The following is a 27,500-nucleotide window of genomic DNA, read 5'->3' as shown; positions in this document are numbered from 1 at the left end:
CAGAGACACACAGAGAGAGAACCCGGTTTTGAAAGTGCAGGTAGATAAATGCTTTCCTTTCCGGTCATTAATTGCCCGTAAACAAAGCTTAGTAAATGTACATAAATAAATGTTGCTTCAGGGCTTGAATAGTAAGCTCGGTGTTGAATTCCTGTCTTGTTCCTTTCTTCTACTTATCATTATTTTTGTTATTATTATTATTTTCAACATCGACTTATTTTCCTTCTCTTTCTCTTTCGTCCTCTTCTCCTCCTCCTCCTCATCATATCATCATCATCATCATAACCATTATCATCATCATCACCATCATCAATCATCATCATGATGCTCTCCCTCTCCTCCTCCTCCATCTCCATTTCCTGCTACTATTATCATCATTATCACTATCATCAAATCGTAATTATTATAATTATAATAATAATAATAATAATAATGATTATTATTATTATTATTATTATTACCATTGCCATTATTATTATTCTGATTATCATTATTACCATTGCCATTATTCTTATTCTTCTTATTATTATTACCATTGCCATTATTATTATTATTATTATTATTATTATTATTATTGTGAGTAGTAGTAGTGACATCGTAGCAACAGGATAAAGGGCGGCAGGTCGGACTCGTGTGTTTGTTTCTTTAATTTAGCGACAGGATAAAGATAGTTTTTTTTTTAAAGCCGTTTTGTTTGTTTGCTGGTGTTCTTTGTGGGTTTGCGTATTTATTTTGGCGTTTTTAGACCTAAAACATAAAAGAGGACGGTGGTACAGGTAGAGTGAACTTTCAGACGAAGAGGAAAAAGGCGCAATGAAGGAAAGAAGGCGTAAAGACCGAGGCAAAGAAAGAAAGAGACGCGTTCATACATTCACAAGACCGGACGTTCGTTATCGTCGAGACACCGGATACAGGGTCAGGCCGGGAGACAAACCCAGCCAAACAAACCAAACAAGCAAACAGATGCAGATGGAAGGTAAACAGGGGGGGGGGTGGGGGGGCGAATGCAGTCGAGTGACGCCTTGCCTCTTGGTATTTATTTTGTATTTTTGCACCTCCGGTCTAATTACGTATCAATACCTTGTTCATCATATCCACTTCCAACCGGTTTGAGAGAGATCGAAGGGGGAGGAGGAGGAGGAGGAGGAGGAGGAGGAGGAGGAGGAGGAGGAGGAGGAGGAGGAGGAGGAGGAGGAGGAGGAGAAGAAGAGAAGAAGAAGAAGAGGAGAAGAAGAGGAAGAAAAGAAAGAAAAAGCGAAGGTGGGAGTGAGAGGTAGAAGAGGAATAGGGAAAGAAGGAAGGAAGGAAGGAAGGACGGGTAGAGGATAGAAGGAAGGAAGGGAGGGAGGGAGAGAGAGAAAGGGAGGATAGGAGGGTAAAGGATGGAAGGAAATATGGAAGAGAGGGAGGATATAAGGGGTTAGACTAGAGGGATGGGGGGAGGGAGAGATGTTTTTTAGAAGGAAAGAACTGAAATATAAGAGAAGGACAGGAGGACGAATGCTATTTTTAGAAACGGTTGACGGACAGGCATGAGAGGCGAACTCGCGGTACATGAGGATAGGTTAGGGATCTAATGCCGTCTGAGAAAACTTATACGCTTCGCCTGTAAATATTGCTTGTTCATTTTACTGTGTTTATTGGCGGATGTGTTTTACTTCCAAACTTAACTACTATTATTGAATTTGTTTGCATTTAGGTCCTTAGGGTTATTTTTAAAAATGCCAGTGAGGGAGGGGAGGGAACGAATGAAAGAAAGAACGAAAGAAGTGGGAGAAAGAAAGAACGAGAGAATCGCCTCCATCCCGGCGTAGGTGGTCGTCCCGCAGCGACCCGGGCGCGTGATCATCGCTCCTCGGGTCAGTCGGTGGCGCGAGCCATCCCGTTCCGTCCCGTCGCTGTGATCGGCGTCGATGCATGATTGTGCAGGCGCCTGGCCCTAATACACACCGCAGGCCAGGGCTTGCAACAAGCACCCCCGCGGGTCTGTCCTCCCCATCCCCTCTCCCCTGGGCGAGGATACCACACACCCTCTCCCTCATAGTCCCTACCCCTTCTCTACCTGCCCCTCCCCTACCCCCTCCCCTACTTTACCTCCTTCCTATCCTTCCTCCCCCAACTTCCCCTCCCTCCCCTTCCTCCCCCATCCCTCTTCTTCCCATCCCCTCCTCCTCCACCCCCTCTCCTCGTTCCCTCCCCTACCCGAAGCCATTGGCCCGAGTCTGACGTGAGTAATTCTTAATCGGCGCTCTATTAGAAGAGCTCCCACCGATTTGTTGTCGATTTATGTGACCTTGGGCGATACTAAAGCCCTGGGAAGATTTCTTTTTCTCAGTTCGGCGGGAGAAGTTATTGGATGTGGGAGTTCTTTACGCTATCTCGCGCGGGAACATTTTATGGGTCGGTATGTTTTAAGGACCTTATTTTCGTTGGGGGAGAGGGAGAGGGGAGGTGGGTGGAGGAGGATGGAGGAAGAGGGGAAAGATAGGGAGGGGGATGGGGGACGGTGGGGCTTGATTTCTCCCCGGTCGAAGCGAGGGAGCAGAATGGGTATCTTGTGGGAGGGAGGGAGTTGAAAGGAAAGCTAATTAGCTCTAGTGTTACTGTGCTCTCTCACTCTTTTCCTATTTTTTTTCTTCTCTCTATCTTTCTCTCTTTTTTTCTTTTTCATTCCTCTTCCCCTTCTCCTCCTCCTCCTCCTCTTCCTCTTCCTCTTCCTCTTCCTCTTCCTCTTCCTCTTCCTCTTCCTCTTCCTCCTCCTCCTCCTCCTCCTCCTCTTCCTCCGCCTTTTTGTTACTCGCGCTTTTACTATATTTCACTTTTAAACACACATGCACACGCACACACAAATATTGTGTGATACACCTTTTTTTTTTTACTTTCATTAGATATTACCAGTTTCTAGTGTTGTGCCGAACATTAGGCTGGTCTCCTTCAGCAGGACGACCGCACGTTGCTGACATTGTTGGGGCGAACCATAAATGCGTAGGCTAAAAGGGTATTGCAGGTTGTTACTCCCTTCCTCAAAAACAAAAATTAAAATCGCGAACATATGAAAGATGCGAATAACGTTGACGGAGAGACGATACATACGGCATGAGAGACAATCCTCACGGGATGTCCTTGTCAGGAAGCAGATACAATGTTGAAACGCGCAAGACTACTGCAAATCTTCGCATCTAGCTATGGTTACGGCCGAGGAAAAGGGTCGTTTTGCGGTTTTATCGTTAGCATATTTTTTTCTTTCTTTTCCGGGTCTGAGGAGGCCACTTGATGGCCTAGAATTGATGATTTATTCCGTCTAAGTGCGCTTGTGCAGTAGGTTAGAAGAGAGTCGTCCGTAAGATGCGGCGTCCGCCTTGCAAAAGGATTGGGTCTTCCCATAGATTCCGTTCTGATCGCAAGCAGGGGCTTTTCAGAGTCGTTGCGTCCGTGGCGGATGCCTGATGAGATGGATCGTTGTGATGTATGTTACCGAGACCAGAGCGGGATAACTGAGGAGAGAAGAGTGTGAAGGGGAACACCACAGAGAAGGGAAGGTATGCGGGTGTGCAACACAAGGCGCCCTCTGTCCATTTAGCTCTGTGCCAACCCTTTGCCCGCGACCACTCAACACGTATCGACACACCATAGATAGCTGGATTCATTTTCCGTGACCGTCTTCATTCCGTTAGGCAAAGCACATGGCCAGATCAAGTCTATGCACCCCTCGCCATGTAGTCCATATTTATTAATACTCCATTAAAGAGTACATGTGCGTTCGCGGGAGCTCACAGACCCGAACTGCGTTAAGGGGATGCAGGACGGGGCTGAAAGGGGCCGAAGACAAAGTACTCTGTTGTTGTAGGGTGGAGTAGGGTGAGAGCTAAGTCACTAATATTAGGTAACGGTGATGGAGTGTAGGAGTGACTTAAGAACAGGGATAGACGTCTGGTAATGGTCATGTACGTGAAGCGGATGGAGGGTAATGGTGGCAAAGGGTGGGACCTTCTGTAACCCGGACTATTATGTCTTCGTAATGACACATGCTATTATAGTCATTAGCGTGTAGTTGATTTGAATTATGCCTCGCTCAGATGTTGAGTTGCTAATAGCCTCGTTGATGTTTCTCTTCAGGTACCCGTACTCCGTATAATGAATAAATGAAAATCAGCCGAGAGTACGGCCATAGACTGATGCTAATAAAGGGCACAGACAAATGACGGCGATCAGGAAAGGAGGAACAGAGTGGGTCGGAGGTGGGGGGGGGGGAGAGTTGGGGAGTCGCTTGTGTTTTGTTTTGGGGAAGATTTTATGGGTATGCTGATCGGCAAGCTGGCGCTGGCTGGAAGGAGGCCGAATGGTACGGAGGGAATTATGAATGATTCTTCTGCGTGTATATGTATATGCATCCGTATGCTTGTCTTTCTGCGCGCGCGCGCGCGTGCGTGTGTGTGTGTGTGTGTGTGTGTGTGTGTGTGTGTGTGTGTGTGTGTGTGTGTGTGTGTGTGTGTGTGTATGCGCCCGTGCAAGGGACGCGGCCGCTCGTCGTCTCACGTCGTTTGTGGGATTGTCGGAGGTCGATCACAGTGCATGCGAGGTCACCGACTCGCAGCAACGCTTTTCAACGGAAGGAGGAATAAGCATCACCAACACCCACCCACTCTCTTGAAGCGTAGGACTTGAAGCACAGAACTATGAACACACTGGGGCTATTAGGACGTACGATAATGAACAAAAAAGTGGTCATGACAGCAATGGTGATAGTTAATTCTAATTTTCTCTGATAATTTTGCAGCATTTATTAGGTTGAACGTTGGGTCAATGAACAGGTAACGAACCATGCTAATTAGACGTGGGATGTTTTACTCAGGTAACGTACAAGTTTGCATTGCATTATGCAAACGGTTATTATAGATGTTCACTTCTTATGATTATTTCAGAGCAAGGAAAGTGATATCATGATAGCGTGATATGTAAAACACATTCTCACACAAGAGGCCTTTGGGTCATTAGTTTCGTAATTATTCTAAAAAAATAAGTATTTTTGAACAAGCACGAACCTTTTGCTTTTGAAGACACTGATTTTTTTCTCTCCTGATTATGCAACCCATTAATGTACGGTAACTCTCAACTTCCGAGGCGACGCAAACCGAGAAGTGGATCACAGGAACTGAATCCCAAAAATCATTTTCAAAAAAAAAAAATAGATAAAAAAAAATAATAATAAATAAAAAATAAATATATATATTTTTTTACAGTGATGGACATCTACATTTTTTCGTTTTACATGATGCAAGAGACCAGTATTGACCGCTAGTCCCTCGCGCCTTTTCAGCTTTTACAAACACACGGGAAATATAGTGGAACACCGTTATTTTTCTTCGTTGTAGGTATGGCTCGGAGATAATGACGTTAACAGGTGATTTTCGACCATACTTTATATCCTGTTTGATTAACTGTTGATAATTCTTATTGCTCTTGATGTTGCTGTTGTTAATCATTATAATTGTCGGTGTTATAATTGTAATTACATTTACTGTTGTTAATTGTTAGTGAGTTAAAAGTAATTTTAAAATTTTATTTTTATTTTATCATATCATGACCATCATCAATATAATAATGATAAAGATTATTATTATTGTTGGTGTTGCTGTTATTATCATTGATCGAAAGATTTTCTACGCAGCAAGGAGAGCAGTAACTTGGCAATCAGTCAGTCAGTCGAGACAATTATCGCCACCATTCATAACTGTGTTGTCAACCTTCCCTATATAATCGCTTGGAAAACTAGAATTTGGCTACTGAAGATGTCTTCGCCGTCAGACCGGTGGCCCGGACGGAAAAAATTGTGCCCGCTTTGGCAAACCGGTACTACCCTCTGTGCGAAAATGTGGTGGTGGGGTCTCTCTCTCTCTCTCTCTCTCTCTCTCTCTCTCTCTCTCTCTCTCTCTCTCTCTCTCTCTCTCTCTCTCTCTCTCTCTCTCTCTCTCTCAGTCTCTTCCTTCTCTCTCTTTCTCTTTCTCTCAGTCTCTTCCTTCTCTCTCTCTCTCTCTCTTTCTTTCTTTCTCTCTCTATCTCTCTCACACACTCTCTCTTTCTCTTTCTCTCTTTCCCTTTCTCTCTCTCCTCTCCCCCCCTCTCTCTCTCTCTCTCTCTCTCTCTCTCTCTCTCTCTCTCTCTCTCTATATATATATATATATATATATATATATATATATATATATATCTTTCACACGCGCCCTCTCTCCAGCTCATAGAGGACAGATCAGTAGACAATGGAATTATGATTTTGATATGATCATCAAGACAAAGAGACTTTATATGGAAATACTGATGATGGCATTAATAACAGTGCTACATCCGGTGAAGTGATGATGCTACTAGCAATAATGATTTTGATGGAAATTATATCTTGTTATAACAATAATGCAATTCAGAACAGTAACAGCGATTACGGAGTATCGATATTTTTATATTTTATACTATGGATGATAATGAGAGTGATACAGTTGAAATGATGAAATTGATAATAATGATGATAATAATAAAAGTAATGATAATGATGATAATAACAATAATAGTAATGATAACAACAATAATGATGATAATTTTGATAATATTGATAATAATGATAATATCAATGATAATGATGACAGGAAGAAGAAGAAAGATAATGATAATGACAAGAAAAAAATAATTGCTATTGAAAAGAATGATAATGATACTAAAAGTAGTAGTAGTAATGATAATAATGATAATAATGAAAATGACGAAGAAATAACGTAGTAATAAAGCAATTTTTGGTTGGGGTGGGGGGGGGGGCGAGAAGATGGGGATGAATGGATTACCTTACCCTGGAGGTTCAGCTTTTTATATCATTCGAAAATATTGTCAATTGCGGGAGTTGCAAGAAAGTGATCGTTCCTCCGTCCGCCATTCCAGCTCAACTAGGGATTTTTCGCGTCTGTATTTGACTTTATTTCCGAGACGATTAGTGGCCGGAAGAAGGAAGAGAATTGGGGTCGAAATCAATAATTTTCCGAATGGGTGTGGTGCTGGTTGGCGATCGGGAGCGAGTGGGGGAGGGAGGAAGGGGGCGGGGGGATGGAGTGGTGTGGGGGGCGGGGTATCCGTCCTACGCCTCGGTCACCTTGTCATTAGGCCTACCGTGGAGATAGGCCTAGCATGCGTGCCACCGCTCACCAGGAGCTCGACTGCACATTTCCCTCCGCCTTCTTCCCAGCATCACGCTTCTCGGACGAAGCAGCGAGAGTGAAAATGGATGCTGTAACCCCCGCCTGAACCCTCTCCTTTCTCCCTTTATATAACCCGGGAAGAGGCCACCGATAAGGGCCGATGGGCACAGGAGGGCAAGGGGCAATCCCCCACAGAAAGAGAGGGAGTCGCCCTACCACTACCCGCAGCCGCCTCCCGCCCGCCCGCCCGCCCGCACGCCTGTACGCACGTTCGGCCGCTCAGGAGTATGACGCAGCGCTCGCACAAACACCATGTTGCCACATACTCCGTTGCCACATACTCTGACAGTTAACGCACTCAGGGTGTAGGGGCATGCAGAGGGAGAGGAGGGCAAGAAGGAGGGTGCTGGGTTAAACAGTAAGGTTTGTTAGCAAGGGAGGAAGAAAAATGGGCGGAGGCATACCAGGCGGAAGAGAGAGGAAACGAAGTACATGCGTGTGTTTGTGCCTCTGTTATTGTGGACATCCACACACACATCTCTCTTTATGTATATATATTTGTTATGTTGGCATGAACAGTGACAAATGTTTGTTTAACACGGGGACGACGCAACTGTCATCTCCCTTCTCCCCTCCGTCCTGTGGCGGATGACAGGAGAAGCATTTTTTTTAACCATGGCTCGCGCGGATCTCGAAGAGGAATGGTGGCCGCAAGATATATTTATGTGGTTTATACTCCTCTCTCTCTCTTTCTCTGTTTCATTCTCTTTCTCCTCTCTCCTCTCCTCCCTTTCTCCTTCCCCCCTTCCTCCCTTTCTCTCCCCCTCTCTTTCTCTCTATCTCTCTCTCTCTCCTCTCCCCCTCCCTTTCTCCCTATCTCTCCCTCCCTCCCTCCATCCATCTCTCTCTCCTCTCCCCCTCCCTCCCTTTCTCTGTTTTTCTCCCTCTCCCACACTCTCCCTCCCTCTCCCCCTCTCTCCCTCTCCCCCCCTCCCCCTACGTCCCTTTCTCTCTCCCTCTCCCTGTCCCCCTCTCTTCCTTCCTCCCTCTCCCCCTCCCCGTCCCCCCCCCTCTCTCTTTCCCTCTCTCTTTCACTCTCTTTCCCCCCCCCCCCCCCCCCCCTCCTCTCTCTCTCTCTCTCTCTCTCTCTCTCTCTCTCTCTCTCTCTCTCTCTCTCTCTCTCTCTCTCTCTCTCTCTCTTTCTATCTCTCTTTCTCTTTCTCTCTCTCATCCGCCACCCACCCAGTTCCACGTACTGGTAACCTGATGCACCCGAACGAACGAACGGGAGATCGCTTTGGAGGAAAAAGACGACAGCTCAAATGAAGGTTCGGCCGCCTTACCAAGAGTGCTTGCATAAGCGATCATACTTCCTCGGTCCGTTGTGATCAAGCAGGCGATCTGCTTTTGACGAATCAGGGATCGCTGTAATGAAGATTAGCCGCGACGACACAAGCAGAGGAAGAGGCATTGCCACGTCAGGAAGGGCAGTCCGGCACAGTGCCAGATGAGGAAGTAAGAACTCCGTGGTCGAAGTGGCACCTCACCCTCAGCCAGCATCAAGGTCAAGGTGGCAGCTCGCTGTCGACTGCTGCCAAGGTCAAGGTGGCAGCTCGGCCGGAAGGCTAAGGGCAGGGAAAGTACCTCCTCACGCGGGAGCCGCACTTACACACTTAAGCCTCGCGCTGTTCATCATCAACCCTCCCGAGGGGCGTTCTCCGACTTTCTTCGAAGTTTGCCTTTCAGTCCAATTGGCATCTCATTTGACATTTTAAATCAGAGCATAGGATGTAAAACAAACAAAGAACTGTAAATTTAAACTTATGACAAAACTACTGAAGGCATGGAGGAAAGACAGCATGCATAGTTAGTTCCCTCCTCACATAGAAATGTGATCCAGAAATGTGTTTAAGCTTTTTTTCTGCATTTTGCTCTTACATATTTTTTATCCGAGGATACAAAATATTGTGTGAGGTGTCAAAATTTCCCTTCCATTAAGAAAGAGCTCAAAGGTTGATCAGAAAGCAAGCTTGAACCCAATGTTGTTTTCCACCGTAGTGTATATTGTATACAAACAGCAATCACGCCTTGTGTCTCTAGACATTCCGAGAAGTTTGAGAAACAAAATTCACTCTCAAAGCCGATTGATTCTAGGCTTCTTGAAGCGCACTTTTCTCACAGGTTTCCAAGACGGTTATCCTCAAAAATCGAAGTGCGATTATTCTTTTAAAAAGCCGTGTCTCCAACGACTGTATCTCAGTATCTCAGCTCCTGTATTTCTCGGCTCGTGTCCTGTAACGGGGTGAAAAGTCGCAGTGTAATGTTCGCATGGCAGTGTCACGTAACAGGCGACAGTGATACATCTCGTGCGGGATCATGTTTGGTGAGGTGTGGGAAGATGGAGTGCTGTGTGCGGTAGTCTTTAGCTGTAGGATATTATTGGACTCGATTATTATTACTGTTCTATTATATTGTTTCCATCAATATTGTTAGTATTACTATTATTATTGTTGTTGTTATCATCATTATTATCAGTGTTGTTGTTTTGTCTCCTATGGTCGTGTGTTATGATTGGTATTGTTTTTGCATCTCTTATTTCATCATTGCTGTTGGTATCTTGTTTTATTTTATATTTAATTATTGTTGTTTTTGTTATAGTTATTGATAATCCCATATATATACATAAATATACATATATATACACATTAGTATATATTATCATGAATAATAGTTAAACAGAAGTCTGTTACGACTTTTTCGCAAGTTGTGTGAGGCAACGTTAGCCGGATGAAAACTGCATCCAATGCCACTGGACTATTTGTATTTTCATTGGAATGACAACATTGATTGACATGACACGCGAATGAAAACTGGTATTAGTGAAGTCATTTTCTTGACCAGTTTGTTTAATGTGCTTCTTTCAAACGCTGTTTAATTGAGTGGTTTATGGCTTTTTGATGATTTCTTTGGCTGGGCGTGGCAAGTAACAAAGTTTGTAAAAAGCTCATTATTTTGTTTATTATTAGTGTTGCTGCTGTTATTATTTTATAAGTTATATTATAGTAAACACTAGATTCACCATTATCATCACATCACGAATCATCATGATCAACAATCAACAACTCCGTGGGGATTTTAACCAAGAAGTATATCAGCTTTGTTATTGCCCCCCCCCCCCCTCCTAAAGAAAAAAGACTTCTGCTACTTCTTCAGCGCTCTTGTTCTGGCGGTGTTATTGGTATGTATTGCTCCCTCGGTTGAAGGTGAAGGTCAGGCCCCCCGGGATGAATGACTTGGAGGGTGGGGGATAGGAAGGGGGGGGAGAGAGAGAAGGGAACAAGGGGCCCCAGCCGTTCTTCAATAATACACTCCCATCAGTCCACGCGCAGACAGGAGTCACGCTAATGCCACAGCTGTTGTATAATACATTCCTATACAGTTTCAACATTTAGCAGATTCACACTTAGATTTTTATTTTTCTCTGCGTAAACTTTCTTTTGTTTCCTACGACTTAGAACCCCCGCCCCTCTCTATAGTTTAATATTATATCGAAAGACAAGTCTTCAGAGTAATTCTCAAATTGAAAAACGTCTTTTATGATCGTCGAGCAATGAGAATACCTCCACCGTCTCCCATCTTACCAAACTAAAAAAAAAAAAAAAAAAAAAAAAAAAAAACTAATTGAGCGAGCAGTCCACGTCCATAATAACACAGGAACCAACGTGATGAAATCCTCACGAGAAAATTTCCTCAGAATTGACGTAGTGTCTATGAGGTTCCTGTGAGTCCGTACCGTCAGGTAGGCCTAACTGTATGGGGCGCGGACTGTTATCCCTAATGGCGGTAGGGTGGGAGGGGGAGGGGGAGGGGGCATGCAGGGGGCTGTGTTGAGGCCCTGCAGGGGACAGACAGGGGCCCCTTTAAGGATTCTTCAGGAAGACTTTGAGAGGGAGATTTGGCGTCCTGTCGGGGCGCTGGAGGGAGCTGAAGAATGCCTTATGGAAGTCTTGCCCGGTCGGCCATTAGTTCTTGTTTCGTTAATTGTGTGATGGATAGGTGAGGCAACCGACAGAGGTTATTGAATATGTGTAATGAAAGGGAGGGTAATGGTATATACGCACACACGCATGCGCACGTGCAAACACACACCTATCTAGCCTTTCATACGAACACATTGACATCCATGTCTATTTGTTTATGGCTAGATACAGTTATTTGAATTGAATATATTGAACTTTAGAGATTCTCTCACACGTGATAGTGATGCTGAGATGGTTCATAATTATTTTTGAAACTGAAACAGTTTGAGAAAAGTATTTTCTATTTTTTAAATACCTGGTCGCGTTTTAAAGTGATCAGAGATATTTTGAATGTTTGAAAGCGGACTGGATTTGGCGAATGATACAGTGAGGCACAAAGAATAATCTTCCTGTTCCATATTGGTTATATAAATTTATAAGTCGGTAGTCTCATGTTATACAAATATCTCCATGTGATGAAAATAGGGGATCGTGATATATATCACATGTGTGCAGTGCTATGGCTGCGGAAACAAAATAGTTTTGGAGCTTAACTGGCATAACATTGACTAGAATACATTTGCATCTTTGACGAAAATGTAAATAAGTCTACCACCTGTTGATAGACTAGCAATTATAGACGGCAGTTCTAGACAAAAATAAAACTGTTCTACAGTAAGAAGTACCCGGTAGCATAGCTCCAGAATGATAGGATGCCGAAAGGTCTCACGCGGCATTGATCGGTTTAGGTGAGTCCACAGTAACCTTGGACCCAGTAACCCTACTTCTTTTCAGAGGTGTAACTTCGCAACGTCTTAGAAGTGTTGTGAGAGTCATGATATGGTGTGTTTATCATTTTAAGAATGGAGTAAGTGTTTTGTTGTGGGTTGTAGAAATAATAGACGATATTGAAGCTTATTTGAAGATTTGCGTGTGTTATTGCTCCTATAGTCTGTATCTGCTATGGGAGCAGGTCAGTTGGGTGTGTTATATATATGACGGTGCATTGTGACAGTTGTGATAAATCTTTTTTATTTATGGAAACGATATCAACAGCCTTTTCGTAAATGTCGAATTAGCTTCAGTTCAACGATGATTCCAGAATTATACTGCAGTAAAGTAATTAAACATATGTAGTTAAGTTGTGCGTCAACAGAGATCGACCCTGTAACAGTAACTTCATTCTGTCGACTGTACAAGAAATTTAAGTCTTTTTACTGTTTTTAGCTTTTTTTAATGTTTTACATGTTTTTGGGTAGATTTCGACTTGGCATGTTCCCTTGCAACCATTATATTGATGAAAAGAATCGGTTTATTTAAATTATCAAAAGATACTACATGTATTATAAAGGGGTTATTATGGGCTATTATTAAGGTTGAGGATTTAAATAACATCTTTAGTCCCAAGACTAGTCATCGAGGAAAATACAGTACGAATGTAGATTTCCTTTTGCAACGGTTCTTTACCTGAGCTGCTGCTGTGGAGGAGAGGCAAAGTGTCACTTGAAAATAACCACGAAGCTTCCTATGCAGCCTCCTTACCTTTTCCAAAGAGCTGCGGAGTTGCATCACAACCTGTATACATACGGAGGCACGGCAAGGCAACAGATTTTGGAGCCCCAGCATTTCACACATACTGTTCAAGCTGAGCTCTGGAAGGTTTCGCTCCATGCCTAAAGCCACCCACAAGTTGAACAAAAGGTCAGGACAGAAGTTTGTGAAGCAGACCAACCAGGACTGTCAGAACGTAGGTTTTTGCTGTCTTTTGGGTGGTTGTTCAGCTTGCCTGCCTCTTCATGATCGCATGCGATTGGTTCCCGTCATGAAACAAATATAGCCAACATGTGCCGCTATTTTTTTTTTTCCTTTTCCTGTGTCGGGACAGTCTGCAATAGGAATTCAAATTCGAATTACGACAGGAAATGAAATAACAGAAATTATCAAGTGCATAATGGGTTTCACATATTCAAATACTGTTGTCCTCCGAAAAAAAAACAGCCCAGTATGATGGCGAACTTTCATGTTTCATAATGTCGGACGCTCTTCTTAGTCAGCAAATGGAGCATCGCTTTGCTAGAGTAGGAGCGTCAAGAGTAGAGTAGGACCCGCCGCATTCCGTAACGCGGGGATGCTGTAGCCTACCTTGTGTTCTACCTGTTTTAACTTCTCTTTTTGTCCATTTAGCATATCTCATTAGCACGTTAGCTAAAGCGATCTGATAAAGAGAGAGCGAAGAAAAAGTGCTGTTTCCTTGAATTAGAGACTGTGGAATTTCACCAGTTATAAAACAATATGTATAAGAGACGTCTGTTTATAGACGGTCAATAATCACTTGATTTTGCTTGCTTGTTTGTTTTTTAAGACGTTTTTAGAGAATATGATAATTGCTTTGCTACATGGCACTCCTAACAGGGGATTACAAATTATTCGTAGTTGTTTATTATTTGGCCTACTTACTGTGGTAAATGACCCCGGTCGGAAAGAGACTTGAGGTGTCACCTGACAGTTTCTTCAACTCATCGTACGTGCCAAGGTTATTTATTTAGTTAGTTTACTAAATGATATTTTTTAACCTCAAGGAACTGACATATTTATATTCGATATATATATATATATATATGTATGTATGTATGTATATGTATATATATATCGATTATATATATATATATATTATATATATATGAAAATAAAGATGTAAAAATATATAAATATATAAATATACATATATAGATGAAACACACACATACACATACACACACACACTCACACTCACACTCACACTTTGCTGGTTATTAACACTTACTTAAGTACTTACATCTAAAACACTAAAGTTAATCTCTAGCGTTTGACATGTTACTTTGGATTTTCCGACATAATAACGATGTGTAAATCTATCCGTGTCCAAAGGGAAACACATCATTTAAAACCTTTTTTAAAAATATGATTTAATAAATTGATAAAGCTTACAAATCAGCTTTCGGAACGCATAGGAAGAAAATGCTTATTCAGATGATCGAATACATAAAAGAGGCCCTATCATTAATTATAGAAAGCGAACTAAAAAGAAAAAAAAAATCAGCTGTTCTACCAGTGAAACTTTTACGTTCAGAAAACCCTTTAGAAAGGCAGTTGATACCTTTAACCTGTCTTGTGCTTAATGGCCAGAGTACGTAGATACTGATGCTGATGAGATGTAAAAAAAAAAAATAAATAAATAAATAAAATAATGAAAATGCAATCAAATTACCCGCGGGTGTTATCGTCATTTGTTATCTGATACTATGAATTCATTTTTGTTTCTTGCGTTCTGAAGAGTTATATGACGAATGCAATGATCGTTTGAGTGTTTAATTAATATGCAAACTTTAGGGTTTAAAAATCATGAAAAACGAAAGTTACCCAAGTTTAGTGTATGGTTACGTAAATACAATCAGGGAGATCCATGTCTTTTTGGTATGGTGTTGACTTGGTATTAACAATTATTCGAACAAACATATTCTCTCTCTCTCTCCCCTCCCTCCCCCCTTCTCCCCCCTTCCCACCTCACTCCCCCCTTTCTCTCCCTTCCTCTACCTCCTCTATAGGAAGTATAGGTCTCTATTCCTGTATAGTTCAAAGATTCCCAAGAATCTTGGGAATAAACATCCTATACTCTCTCCTCTCCTCGTCTCCTTTCTTCTCCCTTATTTATTAATTTCAGAAATTTACTCATGTGCACCTTCAGCGTAAATACAAAATGTGCGTGTTTCGGCGCGTGTGGGCGTGAGTTCTCGATCTCCAAACACGCCATTACCTGTGTTCGGCGCCTTGACTAACTCGTGTACTTTTGACCGCCAGCTGTTCCCCGTCAGCGTTCGCCTCTGGTGCCCTCCAGCGTCAGGAGCCGTCGGTGGGCGGTCTATGGTAGGTCACGTGGGCGTATTGTGCTTTTTGAGTGTGGTCGCGCTGGTGGAGGGCTGAGGGGGCGTGATGGTGAAGGGAATTTGGGCTGCCTTGGAATGGTGGGTTGGGCGGGGTGTGGGCGGGAGGGGGGGGGGAGCTTTCGCCATTCGGGTGCGCTTCAGTTTTTTTTTGTTTTTTAACTTTTTTTTCTTTATTTTCATTGGTTCTCTTCTTTCCGTCTTTTCCTTTTCCTGTTCCACTGCCTCTATCTCTTTTTCTTCTTCATCCTCCGCCTCCTCTTCCTCTCCTTGTTACGCCATATCACTCTCCTCCTCCTCTTCCTTCTCCTTCTCTTTCTCCACCACCTCCACCTCTTCCTCAAGCTCTTCCTCTTTCCCTCCTTTACCTCCTCCTTCACCTCTTCCTCTTCCTCCTTCTCCACTTTCTCCTCCTCCTCTCCGTCCTCCCCCTCCTTTTTCTCTTCTGCCTCCGTCTCCTGCTCCTGCTCCTGCTCCTGCTCCTGCTCCTTCTCCTCCTGCTCACACACACACACACTCACATATATATATATATATATATATATATATACATACATACATACATATATATACATATATATGTATATATATGTGTGTATGTGTGTATGTATATGTATGTATATATATACATGTACATATACATGTACATGTATATATACATATACATGGTACATGTATATGCATATGCATATAAACATATATATATATATATATATATATGTATGTATGTATGTATGTATGCATATATGTATCTTTGCACACCTTTTCCCTCTCTCCCTCTCTCCTTTCTTCCTCCTTTCCTCCTTCCTCACTCCCGCCTCCCTCATCCTCCTCTCCCCTCTCCCCTCTCACACCATGTCCATTCCATCTCGGTAATGTGTCACATGAGACCGCCCTGCACGCCCATTAATGATGCCACATATTAATGCATTTTCCTCACACGGCTATGGAGTGGATATTTTTCTCTCTCTTTTTATTGTTCGTGGATGAGGATAAGCACAAGGATTTTGCTTTTTTTTTTTTTGTTTGTGTTTCGGTTAATGTTTTTTTTTTCTGAATTCTCAGCCGCCCCCACCCCATTGCTACAGAAAGGAACAAACAGAAGCGCTTTGACACACATTCACTCACTCACTCAGAGAAGACCACTCGTGACGAAAATAATATTTATCTATATATATAAGTAAGGTGTAAATGGGCAACCTACATTTTGAGAGAGAGAGAGAGAGAGAGAGAGAGAGAGAGAGAGAGAGAGAGAGAGAGAGAGAGAGAGAGAGAGAGAGGGGGGGGGGAGAGGGAGAGAACCTGTGCGTGCAGGCGTACGCGCTAGTGTTGTAAATGAGCGTCGGAATGGCCCCGCGTTGACCTCTGACCCCGCGTCGCCCTGTGCAGACCCCTGATTTATCACCCGCCTCGCGCTTTATTGTCCGCCGTACCATGGCTGTGCGCCCATCCCGGCAACACTACACCCTGACGACACAACCGCCCGAAGACGCCACACCCTAGCAACACTTTGGGGCTGCAGTTGCACTGCTCGCACGCCGTGACCTTGCACCCTGGTGACACCTTGGAGACACCGAGGTCCCTACGACGACACGCCGCGACTGAAGCGAAAATGCGGAGTAGTGAGCGGGAGTATGATGTCCGCGGTGGTGACGCGCGGGCGGTGATGATTCAGAAGGAGCTCTAAGGAACATGTGTCGGGGCTCACGAGGATAACATGTGTCCGGAATATCAAGTAGGCGCGAAGGGGACCGGATGAGCGGCCGATCGGACTCGCCTGCTTCCCGCTGGACGCTGAACGGAGATCGCTGTATCTGAAGGTCCCTCGCCTTGCGTCCTGAATGGCCAGGGCTCGCGGTGTGCGGTCCTGTGGGGGCCCGAAGCTTGGCCGCTGTCGAAGGGAATTACATCAGGAGGGCCAAGGACGCCCTGCTCTTCTGCGACGCCACAGCCCAAGAGAGCGATGTCCCTGGGACGCCTTTGAGAAGCGTCGGGGCTGAGAGTAGCACAGTGATAAGCTCCCTGACAGGGCGCTGCAGCATGATGGATGGCCGCTGCTTTAAGGATGTGCACTATTATGGGGGTGTTTCAGAGGACTGCACATTAATAAGCATGACAGGGAACTGCACTTTGATGGGTGATGTGGTAAATCCCTAATGGGATTTGTGTCCGCGACATGCTGATGGATACTGTGGCAGGGCCCCTGTATCCTGACGCCACTGGCAGGGAGCAGCACGCGGGTGAAGAGTACTGTGACAGGGAACATTAGCGTATTATCTGCTGTGAGCGCGTTCGAGAGTGAGAGGGAATGGGGCGTGGGGGGCGTGGGGGGCGAGTGAGGGGAGCGAAGCAGCAGCAACAGCACGTTATTGCTGTTCTTATAGTATCTGTAGTAACAAAGGTTGTATTTCCTTGTTTGCCTACGTGACTTTGAGAGGAAGAGTTTAAAGCCGAACTTCTTGCTGCGTTGTGTAAGGCGCCTTCGTTACTGAAGCCAACGCTGCGGGGATCACGGCCGAGGAAACATATGGGAGAGCGTGTCATCCATGCTGTGAAGAAATGTGTCGGGATCACATATGCGACATTGACAGTAAGAGTATCATGACATGACTGAGGGTGTAGCGAGATGTAGATCGGTCAAGGCGGGTTGTGATGGATGGGCGTGAGTGTTCGCCGTCTTCGCGGGCGAGGCGCGGCGGAAAGGGATAGGAGGATGGCAGTGACGCAGGAAATAATAATTCTGGGGTTGAACAGAAGACTTTGAGAGGCTATGTAGTTACCGTCGTACAGGAGGCGGGACTGGCTCTCCTACTGCGCTTCGCCAAACTTACAATTTTCCCCCTTTCTTTCGGGGAAGAAACTCGCCGAAGCAGATATTTTAAGTGTCGGTTATAAACATGAAAACCTGACAACCATAAGCGCTAAGCGTGTTTGCCTGAAGAGATGTTATTCCGAAATGTTTCACGTATAAGATGGCGAAATATGACACCATTGGTTTGCCTCCGTAGCGTGATGCTTCGTCCACATGATGAAAACGCGGCCGAGAGGGGAAACTTGGCCAAATTGTTTGTCTCCTTGGCGATTTTTTCTTTCTTCTTTTTTCATCTGCTGTCTTCAGCCTGCGCCGTTTCGGGTGAGATTCCGTAGGGATTCTTTTGCCAATTACGTTACATATGAAAGCGGTTCAGTCCTGTACTACTGAAGTAACTATTCTAGGTTTAATGAATTCCATTAGTAACAAACAATAGAACGCCGAGGAAAGTCACATGACTGTTCTATTATTGCAGAGAGAGAGAGAGAGAGAGAGAAGAAAAGGAAAGAGAGGGAGAGGTGAAGGGAGGAGGCAAGTGAGGCTGGGGCTCCAACGGGGTCTCTTGCTCAAACGTTTTTTTTTTTTTGGCAGCTTACAGGCGAAGCGTAGGTTAGCCGAACTGCTGAACCATAGTAAACTCATTTGCCGGGCGGAGAGGGGAAGGCAAGGCCGGTTCATACCCAAGTGTTAGGGTAGATATAAGCGTGGAAGTGTGTAGCCGGGTGTCGATGAGCAAGGGGTAGCGGGTCACTCACTGACAAAGGGTGATTTCGAAGGTCCGAGGGTTCAGGGCACAGTGCTAATCGAGAAGGGAAGAGCGTGGCGTGAAGGATGGGCGTGAGAAGGGGCAGTGGTGGGTAATGGATACTTGATACTATGAAGGACACCCATAATGGCAAGCGAGACAATGCAGGGAAATGCTTGTGGATTACGCTGATGGTTGTTTATTTTTGATGGGACCGTGCGAAAAGTTTAAATGTCAAGGGCAAGCTCAGTCGCATCGACAACGAGCTCGATCCTTTAAATGAAGCGGTTGTGTAGTTAGAGACTGCTAAGAAAAGACAGGCGGAAATCCAGTTGCTTAATGAAAGCTTCGTCCGGAATTCAGCCTGATACTGATTCCTGTTTTCAAAGCGGAAAAATTATATATCCTTTTTTTCTGGAGGAACGCAAAGAAGAAAGAAATGTTTTGTTTTGATTACGGGGAAGGGTCCATATTGGAAGAACGCAAAGCTTGCCGATTGGGACGTTTGTGGGTAAGTGAGTGAAATGGGAACTGCTTCGCAACTCGATTACGAGAGGAGCAGATGAACCCCTTTGTCGCCAGCGTCATTTCGCGCGACGTAATCCTCCGGTGTAAGGGCCCTCCATGTGAGGGGTCGCGCCGTGCGAGCAGCTGTGCGTCGTGCTACCTGAATCCACACCTTTGCACCATATTATATCACCAATTGGTATATCACTTTTGATTGGTCGAACTATGATAGAGGGCGGGGCGCTGTGACGTCGCGTTGTGAGGTAGTCATGAGTGATCTCGTCATGGGAGTCTCGGTAGTCACAAGCTGTAGCTGGAAATCGCTGGAGAGAAAACGCTGCTAGACATGAAAACCATGACTGACAACCGATTACAACAGAAAAAGCAAATTACTTCAACTTCAATTCGCCGACACCCCTCGAGAAAGGATCGGGAATAGGAGCTTGCACAGTCCTATTCCCCGACTCGCTTCCCCGTCGAGGACTCGCACTTTCGTGTCTTTGTGCGGATTTTGTTCTGCAAATCCAACCATGCAGATCGGCCACTTCGCCGGCGCCGCCATTGTGCGCAAATTAACGGTCTTTGAGTATACGGTTACGTTCTTGCCTCCGGGTTGCGTTTTAAGGGAAGCGCACCATTGCGTTAAGTGTGGGGCAGCTCTACGAGGAAGGTGGGGGGATTGCGTACATGCGCGCGCGCGCACAGACCCACACACTATATATATATATATATATATATATATATATATATATATATATATATATATATAAATGTGTGTGTGTGTGAGAGTGCGAGTGTGAGTATGAGTATGTATGTATATGTATGTATGTATGTATGTATGTATGTATGTATGTATGTATGTATGTATGTATATATATGTAATTATAGTGTTAAATACATACACGTATGTATATATGTAGATATAGATACATGAATATAAATATTTTTCACACGTAACACTTACGCACGTACACACACACACACACGCGCTTATATATATATATATATATATATATATATATATATATATATATATATATATATATATATATATATATACATATACATATACATATATATACATATATATACATATATATACATATATACATATATATGTATATATATGTATATATATATATAGTTGTGTAATTAAGTTTGTAATTGCGTTTCTGCCTATGTATGTTTTTCTGTATATGCGTACCTATACCTGGTAAGTGAGACAATCAAACAAACAAACAATGAGAGGGCGGATAAACAGAGAGAGGGTGCGGGGAACGGAGGTAGAGAGAATGAGACAGATGAAGCTGATCATTTGTTTGATATAATCATTTGAAGTGGCTACCGATATTAATATGATTCACAAGAGCTCAAAGTGTTTATATTCACGGGTGTATAAACGAAAGGTTTGTTTACGTTAAAGTTGGAATGAAACGGCAAACATTTATATTTCACATTCGCTCGTGTGGCTAAGTAGAATCAACAATTATGTCACATCAACATGACAGCCAAACTAAAAGAGCGTTCAGGTAGGAGCGGGAGGGCGGGAAGCAGACCTAATATAAATTGCAATTCATATTTCATCTGAAGAAGTTCAAGAGCTGACACATGACATGTCCTTTTCCCCCCACAGGCACAGAGGCCAGCGTGGGCCCGGCTGCGGCAGAGTCTGAGCTTACTCGAGGTAAGGAAGGACCCCTTGGCTGCGCCTCTTCGTGTGCTCAGTGCCAGCCACCAGCGCTGAGGATTCCTCGTGCTCGTTTTTGTACTTCTTTCGTCTGTATGCATGTTTTTTTTATATTAGTTTATAGTATTTTTGTTCTGTGCTGAGTGGAAGTCTTCTGTATTTGACATTAGGTCATCATGTTCTCAGATATCTTGTATTTGTAATGTCCTTGTTATGTCATACTTCTCACTGTATACATTTCACACTTATTACGATACCGATCACCTCGGTAACCAAAATTTATAATTCAGCTCGCTATGGATTGGTAGCTCAAGGTTACTTATGTTAATTTCTTGGAGATTAGCAATGTTTTCAAGGTATGTCCATCAGAGGATTGAATATATCGCTTGTTTTTCTGTGTAATGTCATACTTTGCTCATGGTCGTTTTTTTTTACCAATGCATTTTCTGTGTGAGAATTCCAAGTTGCTACATTATTATATAGACTTTATTTGTGTCATTCTATTTCAATTATGGTTATGCTTCAGGAAATTTTCCGGAAGTATCAGCCCTCACTCTTCAGCAACCCTATGATTCATAAAAAAGAGGGCAACGGCGTGCGCAGTTTCCGTGACACTCCGTACCTGTATTGTACGCAATCCCCACGCAGCCCATACGCCGATGATGTACTTAGCCAGGGATTGAGGCCTCCGACGCACCTGCACCCCGGGCTGCGTGGTTTTATGAGGTCCAGTTGGGGCATGACGAGAGGGTGGCCAAGACTCGGCCAGAAGACGACTCGGGTGGCTAAGGTGTGCCCAGAATATGGACGGGATTTGGGCATAGTTCTGAGAGCGTGTGAGTCGTACCCGGGGTAGTCGGCCGATTGTGACCCAAGTGTGATCGAGAAGGGAGCTTGCCGGCGGGGCCAAACGTATACGCAAGAGAAGTGTAAGAGCAATTAAAATCAAGGATGCTGCTCTTGAGTCGGGGCTCTCAAGGGCCTGTGTGGCTCAGGTGGAGATGGCCAGATGGTACACGCGCTCCACGCTAAGGCATAGAGCTAGCTTGGCAGGTGGTTCACTTCTGGTTCGGACAGCTGCACCTCCACTTGAAGTTATAGTGGTTCTCCCTTTTTATGTGAGAAAGCAGCGTGCGTATGTGCATGACCGGAGTAGACTGTCAAACCCCCCTTGTCAGGAACTGTTTGTGTGTGTGCGTTTTTTTTTGTTTGTATCTTTGTGTGTGTGCGTTGGTAACAGGCACGATCCCGTAAATGTGTGTATATGTATGTATGTTTTTATGTCTGTGTCTGTGTTTGTGTCTCTGTGTGTGAGACTTTGCAACAGGCTCCGTTCCATCAAGATGTGTGTGTGTGTGGATGTGTTTGTGTAACAGGTTCCTTCCGTCGAAATTGAACTGGCATGCAGTGTCCATCCCTCAAGAGGCAAAACACATTCGTTCCAACCAGCTGTGGTTACGGGCCATGGCATGCGGAGAGCGCCTGATGTCATGAGCGGAGTAAGGAGAAGATGAGCGATGACGGGAGGGGGTGGATGGGTCAGAGGGGGTCAGAGGGGGTCAGGAGGGGAAGATAGTGAGCTGGTAGAGAGGACCGAGGTGGCGATCAGGGTGAGTGAGCGCTCCTTGGGGAACATAGGGAGCGGCGTTAGGAGGCTGGGTCGGGGTCACGCTGGGGGGGGGGGTGTAAAACCTAGGTGAAGGGATCAGTGGGGTCGGATGGGTTCGTGTTCTGGGGGTCGGAAGGTGAGGGAAATGGAGGGGATGGGGTCAGACAGCTAAAGGTTGGTTGGACTGCAGGTAGATGCATCGATGGGTGGAAGATATGTGGTAGTAACGGAAATAGATAGAGAGAGGGAGGCAGGGAGGGAGGGACGGAGGGAGGGACGGCAAGAAAGACATGGGCGTTGGAAAGGATTACAACGGTAAGATGGCGGTTATCAGCGGCAACAGCGGTGCAGCAGCTTGAAGGTGCGAGATGTAAAGAGTAGCATGACAGGGACACTGACTCTGTTCTGTTCGTGCTGCTCATTTCGCCTTTCGAGCGGTTCGTGCTGCTCGGGCGTACCGCGCTGGTGCTCAGGCTACAGTGGGATGCAGCTTCCGGCTCCCCGACGGAGAGCAGGATGAGCGCTACAGCAGCTTCTTGGTACGGAGGACGACGCCAAGGAGCACTGCTTCCCACACTGTAGTCGAGGGGATGGTGACGGCGTCGGGGATGGAGGCAAATGACTGAGGTCCCAGGACTGCAGTGACAGAAGTGGGCACGGGGGCCAAGTGTCGTTATACCCACGCGAGGGTTGTCGGGGCGAAAGTTGGTTTTACGAGGAAGGAGAGCGAGTGTGATGAGACTTCTGTATGAGAGGCAGAAAAAGAGGGTGAGCAGTGGTTGTGTTGCAGTGAATGTGGCGCCTTAAGAGGATGGAGAGATACTGTAGTCGAAGGACTGACCGTGGTGTGTATGGTTGATAAGATGAGCGGGCCTGGCAGTGTTGCACTCGCCCTTCGGTGATTGATATGCAAGGTACGTACCCCGGAGCACAGTACTTCCGGTCCCCCGAGAGCAGGAAAGACATTGGAAAAGTGTGACGAAGGTAAAGTTACAAGGCTGGGAAAGAGGGAGGCTGGGAAGGAGAGGTGGAGGGGGTCCTATTGCGGTGGTGCGGTCGTACGTCTGGCAGCGGCGCGGCTGAAGGGTTGGATGCCACACATTCCGACCCGGGCTTTTTGTGGCACCGGTCTCCGCCTCAACCCATTTTCTGCAAAGACTGGAGGGCCTCCTTGCCACACGACCTGGTGTTGCTGCTGCTGCCTCGATGTGCCTGTGCCCCATGCCCGTGCTCTGCCCCATACCCATTATGCCACGTATCTATTACTGCCCCTGGCCGTGTTCTTCCATACCTGCGCTATCCGATGCTATACATTCCCACAGCCTCGGTGCGCCACACACACAGCCCACCCATTCCCCCAATGAGCCGCACCGCAGCTCTTCTCACCCCTGCAATTTCGGACCCTTGTTTTCCCATACCCAAACAACCCTCCGAAACCCCTCGCTTTATGCGTATTCAGTTCCATACACTTGCCGTCGTGGAGTTTCGCACACCGAGCTCGCCAGCACCTTGGACGCTCGCATCTTGTGTGCACATGCCGCGCGAGCAGCATCCCGGGCGCTCATGTGCTCACACTTCGCACGAAATGCCCGGCCTGAGGGTCGGAGACTCAGAGCTGACCTCCTGCCGAAGACGAGTTGGCGCAGGACACGTAGATGGGCGTCTATGCGATACGGGAATGATAATAGGGTATTAGCATTTTGCGAAAGTTTGGCGATTAGCTACAGGTTGGGAACTTCAGAGATTACGATGCTTAGCAATAGAACATCGTAATCTGTAAGCAACCGCAGACTGTGGCTGTTAAAGTATCGTGTCTAATCAAAATATAACTATATATATATATTCATATATATATATATATATATATATATATATATATATATATATGAATATAAATATGAATATATATATATATATATATATATACATACAAACATACATACAAACATACATACATACATACATGCATACATACATACATACATACATACATACATACATACATACATACATACATGTATACATTCATACATACACACATATATATACACAAACACATACATATACATACACACACACATACATATACATATACATACATACATACATATATATATATATATAAATATATATATATATATATATATATGTATAAATGTACATTTACTGTACATGTACATACAAACACACACATACACATACACATACACATACACATACATACATATATATATACACACACATATGTATATATATATACATATATATATATATTTATATATTATACACATACATTCACGCATACATGCTTACATACATACATACATACATACATACATACATACATACATACATACATACATACATACATACATACATAAATAAATAATATATGATATATAATATTCATATACATATACATATACATATACATATACATATACATATACATATACATATACATATACATATGCGTATACGTATACGGATATACATTCACACACACACACACACACACACACACACACACACGATATATATATATATATATATATATATATATATATATATATATATATATATATATTATATAAATATATGTATACACACACATAAATACATACATACATGCACACACACACACACACACACACACACACACACACACACACACACACACACACACACACACACACACACACACACACACACACACACACTCACACACACACACACACACTCACACACTCACACTCACACACTCACACATACACACTAACACACTCGCACATACACACACACACTCGCACACACACACACACACACACACACACACACACACACACACACACACACACACACACACACACACACACACACACACACACACACACACACACACATTTTCCCATGGACTCCCCAATTCACTTGAGCGGTCGCATCATCCGGTGTCCCGACCTATACAAGCAAGCAAGCAAGAAAGCAACATAAAATGCGTCTCATCTCAAGCGTGGGCGCATAACAACCGGCCCCGTACCCGCATTTACCCGACCGTACCTGCGCTGCCCAGTTGTGCCCGCATACCCAAGCATTATTCGCTGGCTCTCTCGCTTTGCCTCTCCTTTCATTCATTTTTTCGCTCAGTCCATGCCTCTCTCTCTCTCTCTCTCTCTCTCTCTCTCTCTCTCTCTCTCTCTCTCTCTCTCTCTCTCTCTCTCTCTCTCTCTCTCTCTCTCTCTCTCTCTCTCTCTCTCTCTCTCTCTCTCTCTCTCTCTCTCTCTCTCTCTCTCTCTCTCTCTCTCTCTCTCTCTCTCTCTCTCTCTCTCTCTCTCTCTCTCTCTCTCTCTCTCTCTCTCTCTCTCTCTCTCTCTCTCTCTCTCTCTCTCTCTCTCTCTCCCGCTCTCGTTCTTGCTCTCGCTTTTCCTTCTTCATCTTTTTCTCCCCCTCTTTCCCATCCTCTCTTCATCCACCCATGGGTTCATTGGTTCATCACCTCTCTCTCTCTCTTTTTATGCATCTATCCTTTACTAGTGTCAGCCGCTCCTCCAGTAAGGGCTGGCCGGGTGCCCCATCGCAGAACGGACCATGAATGAAATAGTTGCTCTTATCCCTTCCATGCCAGCCGAGGGTGGCGGGTCTGGCCGCCATGTGACGTCACTCGGGAATATAATTAATTCTCAGTCGAGCCCTCGTCCGCAACACGCTTTCCTTCTAGCCCTGCCAGTGCCCCTATCTTGCATCTCCCCTGTGGCCAAAAGGGAAAGAAAGTAAAAATAAACACTATACACAAAGTAGGGTTGCTGATGGAAACAGCAGTTCCGGAATCCGCGTCTTCAGGTCTTCGGGCAATTACTTACTCCTCCTTCTCCTCCTCTTCCCCCTCCCCCTTATCCTTTCCATCGATGCCCCTCCCCCCATCTCCTTGACCCCCTCGCAAGTACCCTCCTCGCCCTCCCTCCCCCCCCTTCCCTATCACCCCTGCCACTACACGCTCCTGAGAGCTGGGTGGTCAGGACCGCCGCCCTTCCTTCTCTCGGCTTCAATGGCTGGAACACCGAGCCTCTCAACATACCACGGCTGCCCCCCCCCCCCCCCCACTGTCCTTCCCCAATCACGCCGCCGTTTGCATTGCTTCCCATGGCCAGGCTGCTCCTTGGCAACTCTGAGGATATGCAAGCGAAGCGAATTAACAAAGATAACAGATAGATCAATAAAACATGATAGGATAAGATCAAATACAAGATAGAATAAGATGAGATACATTTTTTTTATAGAACAAGACTATGAGTCGCTCGTTGATAAACACGCCTAAATGGATGAGGCCCATTGCTTCACTTCTTTCGCAATTCGGGATGAGGTGTTCGCATGAGATCATCCCCAAAGAATTTATTCAAAGCACAGACTTTGCGCACAGGTACAAGGGGTGCTTCAAAGGTCATTGTCATTATGCGTAGATCAACACCAGCTAATGCATGCACTCAAAACAGATTAAGAGCAACTAGCTGTCAGTAGATCAGGTATGGAACTGAGTGAGGAGAGTGTGGTAGATAATTGAAACACACACACACACACACACACACACACACACACACACACACACACACACACACACACACACACACACACACACACACACACACACACATATGAACATACATGTGTGTGTGTGTGTGTGTGTGTGTGTGTGTGTGTGTGTGTGTGTGTGTGTGTGTGTGTGTGTGTGTGTGTGTGTGTGTACCTTTTGAGTGTCTCTTTGCTTACCCATTAATTCTCTAAGTTCAAGTGTATTAAAATGAAAGAAAAAAAAAACATTCTGTACTACTATAATAATGATAATGACGATGATGATAATAATTATGATTATGATAATGATAATAGTAATGATAATCATACTGGTAATAATGATGATAATGATATAATAATGATCATAATGATAATGACGATGATAATAATAGTAATGATAATTATTATAATAATGATAACAATGATCATTAATATAATGATTATAATAAGGCTAATAATA

The 27,500-nt window shown here is 44.6% G+C and overlaps 1 protein-coding gene across 6 annotated transcripts in view; it reads left to right on the top strand.

The window, feature by feature from the left end:
* The window catches only part of LOC122254642 (protogenin), a 195,900-nt gene that overhangs the window by 108,193 nt on the left and 60,207 nt on the right, over positions 1–27,500 (top strand). For 3 of the 6 annotated variants that reach the window (XM_086537739.1, XM_086537738.1, XM_086537743.1), the window contains exons 2-3: positions 15,035–15,100; positions 20,815–20,865. The exons of 1 other annotated variant lie outside the window; for it this stretch is intronic. In XM_086537739.1, coding sequence (XP_086393865.1) covers positions 15,035–15,100; positions 20,815–20,865 — 117 coding nt within the window. The remainder of the gene's footprint in view (positions 1–15,034; positions 15,101–20,814; positions 20,866–27,500) is intronic. 2 more of the 6 variants (XM_086537740.1, XM_086537744.1) reach the window with 1 other exon arrangement.

This window comes from Penaeus japonicus, unplaced genomic scaffold (genome assembly GCF_977035675.1).
Source record: "Penaeus japonicus unplaced genomic scaffold, GWHDUDI00000001_assembly GWHDUDI00000006, whole genome shotgun sequence".
Lineage (NCBI taxonomy): Eukaryota > Metazoa > Arthropoda > Malacostraca > Decapoda > Penaeidae > Penaeus > Penaeus japonicus.
Note: the sequence above shows the minus strand (reverse complement) of the source record. Positions and strands in the feature narration are given on the sequence as shown.